General features: G+C 55.1%; 1 protein-coding gene across 1 annotated transcript; it reads right to left on the reverse strand.

The window, feature by feature from the left end:
• Window positions 1–459: 459 nt before the first annotated feature.
• Window positions 460–5907, reverse strand: Foxf2 (forkhead box F2). Its single transcript, XM_070023493.1, has 2 exons — window positions 4344–5907; window positions 460–1338 (listed from the first exon to the last, which is right to left on the reverse strand). Exons 1-2 carry the CDS (start codon window positions 5533–5535, stop codon window positions 1175–1177), a joined length of 1356 nt encoding a protein of 451 aa, XP_069879594.1. The 5' UTR covers window positions 5536–5907; the 3' UTR covers window positions 460–1174.
• Window positions 5908–6194: the final 287 nt, after the last annotated feature.

Genomic DNA, 6194 nt, shown 5'->3' on the forward strand with positions numbered 1-6194 from the left:
GTGCAGGTACCTGATCTTTGGGCATCTCACCCACACTTGGTGGTAAGCTCAACCCAGGCAGGCTCTGGGTAGTGACTCTCCCTCATCTCCCACATCTATAACCAGCACTGGTGGGAAGAGGTAAGGGCAGAATTGTTTGGGGGCACAGGAAAGAAAACAAAAGCTACACAAAACTTGGGTCCTCAGATCTGAACCGTGGTTAGCTGTACCTTGCCTAGTTTTTTCACCTTCTGTTTTTGCTTTGTCCAGGAGACATGAGGGTAAAGTAGAGAAAGAATTCAGAGAGTATTCTCTCTTTTCTTTCTCTCCTAAGAAGATCCACATCGGAACCTGGCCTGAGTTACCAAGACCCCACACCGCGGCAATTATACAGCTTAGAGACAGGGAGTATAAAGTTGCAATGCTCGCTGGGAAGGGGTGTCCTGGACATCCAGTAAAGGAAATAAGTTCCTAAAGCAATTATTTGTTATATACATTTTATTGAAAATTTTACATCAAAATATTTTGGCAAATTGTAAAAGTATACATAAGTGCAAATATATCCTCCTTTTAAAATACAAGCAAAGTGTGAGTATACACGAAGATCATAAAAATAACTTTAAAATATGGTGGTAGAAAACAACTTTGTAAAAAATATCGTTGTATTGTCACAATACTGAGAACCATTTTCTTAAACTAGACTCACTAGTTCTAGATCATTTCTTCATAATGTTCTTTGGCACCTGTGTCCAAACATAATATTTGGGGAAAACAATTCTCTACTGAGCTAGACAACACAATGAGGCTCTCTTGAAGTCTTGTGCTTAGCACTGCCTTTTTTAAAAGCACACATGAGAAAATCACACAGAGACACACAATTTGTCTTCCTTCTTTCTGTAGACCCTGACTACTTAAGGTAATGGCAATCCCAGAGCTCCATGTTTATGTTTTACACGTGGTTAAGTTTTTAGCATATCCTTCATATGGGACATTACCTTAGCAAGGGTTTCCTCTTCCAATTGTAGGCAAATACTGGTGAGCAAGGCTTGCCAGGGCTTTCTGGCTAAGTGATAGCATGCTACTTACTGCTTTCCTAGTGCACATTCTGTGAGTCCATTGCAGTTCCTGTTCGGCCTCTCAAGAAAGAGAGGAGGAGAATAGCAGGGAGAGCGGCCTCCACATGGCCTCTGTCCATTCACATGACACATGGCTTAATATCCTGGCACACACTCTGATGGTGATGGTGATAATAAGAACCACTAGCGGAGGGGTGGAAAGAAGAAATGCCATTGAAATTGAGGACAAAATCTTTTCTGTCGCACACTGGAGTAGAGTGATGCTGGTAACGGGGAAGTCCCACTGAAAGAAGAGAGAAAAAGAAAAACTCAGACACAAAGTCATCGAGCTGATGTTGAGATCTATTGTTTTAATTTCAATTTACTGTGTCTAATTTTGACTAAAGGTGATTAGTGTACTTTTCTCTATACTGCTATAAAACAGGCAACAGAGAAGCTAGCTCTAGAAGTGTGTCAAAGTTTCAAACTGTCGGCCCTAGGATGACTGTGTTTTGTTTTGGTTTTACATATCCAAATGCAAAGCAAGATCCTGGGGCAGGGGTCCCAAATTCCCCCCTTTCCCTCTCAGAGGCTGGGCAGGGATGCTGGGTGTGCAAGGCTGGGAGACCACACTAGCGAGGCCCAGAATTCTGGCTGCAGGGAGGACCAAGTGTTCTGCCCCAGAATGTAACTGACATCTTCACCTCTTCACTTTAAACCTTATTTTCTAACTAAGTAGCTAGGTGAGATTCAGGGGAAGCACTGGTACGTTCTCCATGCTGTGAAGCGAATAAAAAATAACCGCAACAGAAGTGCTGGGAGGAAAGCCAGTCCTCTTCCCCTCCGCATGCATCAGCCTAAGCCCAGAACGTGCCTTGCTTCCTCTAGAGAAGCCTGGGCAGCGGGGCACCGAGATGTTCTCCAGTAAGGGGCCCTGGCAATGCCAGGAGTCCCACTGAGAACTTCAGGCCGGCTGCAGAAGCACGGTACTAGGCTTCCCAAGGGCAGGAGCCAGGCTTCTCGCGGTCGTCGACCTAGCACCCACTTTTGCTTTTACTTTCTCTGCCCTGAGCGTGTCCGGCTCCGCATTTCCCAGGCTGGGTCATTTTCGGTGAGGTGCGGGGCTAGATGAGGGTTGTTTGCTGGTCCTTTCAGCAGCGGGATATTTGTGCCAGATCTGGCCCAGCAGGGCTTCAGCCGGGCTCCAGTGCCCCATCGCCCACTGAGCCGACCAGCGTCGGGACTTCGGCTGGGGCGCTCAGCATGCTGCCATCCTAGGAAAGCTAGCCAGTGTCTGCGGTGTGTGCCCACCACTGCACACAGGTGCGTTCTCTTGCGCCTGTAGTCCAGCATGGCACCGGCTCCTGCACCACAAATAGCAGGCCAGGCCCCACCAAGAGCCAGCGCCATTGAACAGAGTCGCTGCAGTGCCGAGGGACCACAACGCCCTATCTCCTAATGAAGAGCCCTGGCGGGTCTGCTTAGTTTCTTTCCTGAGGATCGCGGGTCCAGGCAGGAGGGTAGGAAGCTCGGCCTGCTGGTAAGGCTGGGACGCAGGGCCACGCTGGCTTGTGCTTCTCGGAAGGTGTCCTAGGATCCCTATGGGGCCTGGCGGAGCCTGGATTTCAGGAGAGGCCAAGGCCTTGTGGGCTGCACTTGGAGAGCTAGGCCCCCACTGGCCAGGGACACCGTCTGGCTCCTTGGAAGCCTAGGTCTCAGACTCACCAGGGAGATAACAAAATGGGGAAGAATAATCTAGAGAGGTTTGAGAGTTAGAGGACAAGGGAAGAATGAACAGCCCATTGAGGTCGGCAGTTTCCCAGACCAGCCTTGCTAGCTAGGAGGATCCCACAGGGAGGAGAGGCCTGCCTGCTGCAACTGGGCAGTTCTCTGCCACTTAAGACAAAGGGTCTTGCCTCCAGATCCTAGGATTTCTGAGAGCTTGAATGTGAGCCTGCTGTGTGAGTGGGATGACAGTGTCATGCAGAAAAGTTTGTTCTGTGATTTTTAATTTCATGTTTGTTGCAAGTCTCGGAATTGGGGTTCAAGTTGAGTAGAGCCTGCCCCAGGAGAGGCTGACCAGAAGGGACTTAGGAGGTAGAGAAGTGGAGAGTGATCGCCAGACCTGAGCTTAAGAGAGATTGACAGGCGGTGGAAGGGGGAAATAGGAGGGGAGGGTTGTCAGCATTGGTTACTTGTTGAAATTCCCATAAAATTGAACAAGATTCTGTTCTCAGTGGGTTAAGTCAGGCTAAAATCCTCTCCAGTGTGGTCCTGCCTAGACTGTCTTTGTTTAGTTAACCTCTAAGACCCGAATTTAAAAGGTCTATTTGGAAAATTTCCCCATCCTTGAAACCAACATCTTTTGCCCATTTCTGGGCTTCCTTCTCCCCCAATGCTCTTGTTGCACACAAGCAAATAAAGTATGCATCATCCTTTGAACCATTTTCTAGCTGGGGTGGGAGATAAACGTGAGGGGGGGAGGCAACCTTTGGTCCTTGCCTGTGACAGGCAGGCTAGCTGATTTTAATCTGTATCCTTGTGGGAGCCTCGGAGAGGTTAATAAGGGTTTATCTCTGCTCTCCAGATAATGCTGGCCAAACACTCCAATTCTCTTATACCCCACTCTCACTGCTTCCCACAAGTCAATAAATTTTCATAATCTGCAACCCACACAATTAGGCCAGTCACATTGCAATTGACCTCCAGGCATATTTCTCAGGGGAGTAGCAGGACCCTCCTGCTGCCCAGGACAGACTGTATCATCATCATGGTCTACTGGGCGTAGTGTGTGTGTTTGGGGGGGGGGGTCTTGATGCTTCCTGATGAGACCTTGCCCAGCTTTTTCCTCTGCCCTTCCCTCTCTTGTTCCCTCAATAATGGCTCAGCTAAGAACCCTTTCCCACTTATACCCTAGGGTACAAGTATCTGACATTTACTTTTGAACAATAGTACAACCAAGAAACTCTGAAAGAACAGAAGGATTAGACACAGTTCCTAAAGTCCACTGCCTCCTCTGTAAGTTGTTCCTTTTAAATTGGGAGAAATCCACAAGGATATCCTTAACGGCTAGGAAGGCCCCAACTTGGCACCATCCTGGAGGCTAGGCAATTCTGGAGGCCCAGCTCCTGGCCAGGGATGCCAGGGTTGGCAGTAAGTCCCATCCTCTTCCTCCCACCCACAAGATATCAGCTTCCCCCAGCATCCTCCTCCCAAGAACCCTCAAACCTGTCCCAGAGGAGTGACAGGGGCCATTAGGCCTGGAAGCTTTAGAAGTGGCATCCTAGGCCAGCCCTGAGTATGCCATACCTGAGAGGTCCTCACGGGTGTTCTGGTGCAAGTAGCTCTGCTCCAGAGAGTAGGAAGACATGCTGGAGTGCAGGCCTCCCGCGGAGGCCGCGGGGTTGCTGCTGGGTGTCAGGGCAGCGGGCTGCTTGAGGTAAGGCGAGGCGCCAGGCGAGCTCCAGTGTGCAGCAGGGCTCGTGTAAGGAGAGTGGCACTCGATAGCACTCGCCATGGCCGGGGATGAGGGCACTGGGCTGCTGCTGCTGTCTGGCCCATAGTCCCCACCGCCGCTGCTACCCCCTGCCGCACCGACGCCTCCAGGACCCGTAGGCACCGGGCAGCTGGCCATATAGGTGGAGCCCGGGTTAGGCGACATGTGCGGGACGTGGTGGTGGTGATGGTGGTGGTGCGGATGCGCGTGGCCTGGGGCCCCTGCACCGGCATCGTAGCCCGCGGGCATCATGTCGAGGCCACCATAGCCGCCCTGGCCGTGGCAGCCGAGCGGCGCCGACGGGGGCGCCTGGAAGTCGAAGCCCTGGGGCAGCAGCGAGGCCCCGAAGCCCAAGCCGCTCACCACGCGGTGGTACATGGGCTTGAGCGCCTGGCACTTTCTCCTGAAGCCGCGCGGCCGTCGGCGGAACGAGCCCTCCTCGAACATGAACTCGCTGGCCGGGTCGATGGTCCAGTAGTGACCCTTGCCGGGCCGCCCGAGCCCCTTGGGCAGCTTGATGAAACACTCATTGAGCGAGAGGTTGTGGCGCACGGAATTCTTCCAGCCCTGGTAGGCGCCCCGAAAGAAGGGGAAGCGCGCTTGCAGGAACTGGTAGATCTCGCTGAGCGTCAGGCGCTTGCTGGGGGAGCTCTGGATGGCCATGACGATGAGCGCGATGTACGAGTAGGGCGGCTTTTCGGGCCGCCGCAGCCCCGAGTTCGCCTTCTTGGTGCTCCCGCTCCCGGCGCCCGCGCCGCCGGCACCGCCAGACGCGCTCTTGCAGGCGATCGAGGAGGCGCTGGCCGAGTTGGAGGAAGACGAGGCACAGGAGACGGAGGAGGAGGAGGACGACGACGAGGTGGTCTCCAGGGCTGCGGTGGCGGCGGCGGGCGGCGGGCTCATCAAGGCGGCCTGCAAGGCGCTGGGGGCCGGGCTGCACGCGCGGCGGAGCGGGGCTGGCGGCGGGCGCGGCGGGGGCGGCGGCGGCCCGCCCTCGGTGGTCATCTGGGACCTGGGAGCGAGGCTGGGCCTCGGGGACGGACCCCGGGCCGGGAGCTGAGGCGCAGGAATGAGATCGGCCCAGAAACAGGGCGAGCGCCCTAGCCCGCCACCAGGGCTGCAACAGTGGCCACTCCGGGCCAGCGCTTCGGCGTCGCCTCCCTCAGCTCCTCTGGGGTTTCTGGCGGCGGCCGCCGCCGCGGGCCGAAGACAACGCCTGGCGCATCCCTCTCGGATCCCGGGTCCCCGCCTTGTGCAACCCGCTTCCCTGGCGGCGGAGGCGAAGCGGCCGGACGCCCGGCAGCTGCGCCCGCCACCTGGTATCGTGGCCCGGACCCCGGAGACGAGCTCGACGTCTTCCTTCAGGAGCGCTCCTTGCTCTGTCTCTCGGACTTCCTCCCTCCCGCGCCCTCCCCGCGGTCTCCCCCCCTCCCTCCCTCCCTCCCACGCTCTCTCCCTCCACCCCTACCCCGCCCTGCCCCCTCCGCGCTCGACGCTGCCCGCTCCGGGGAGGGCGCCCAGGCCGCTTTGCTCACTCCCCTCCACCCCTTTAACCTGGCCGCTGCCTTCCTCTCTTATCTTCGGCCTCGCTCTCTGGGGTTTGGCCTAGTCTTTGTAATTCCTCTCTGGGACCCTTTCCCTTTCCCCATCCACCCTCTTGCAAA

This window comes from Dipodomys merriami, unplaced genomic scaffold (assembly GCF_024711535.1).
Source record: "Dipodomys merriami isolate MVZ:Mamm:240054 unplaced genomic scaffold, mDipMer1.0.p SCAF_16, whole genome shotgun sequence".
Lineage (NCBI taxonomy): Eukaryota > Metazoa > Chordata > Mammalia > Rodentia > Heteromyidae > Dipodomys > Dipodomys merriami.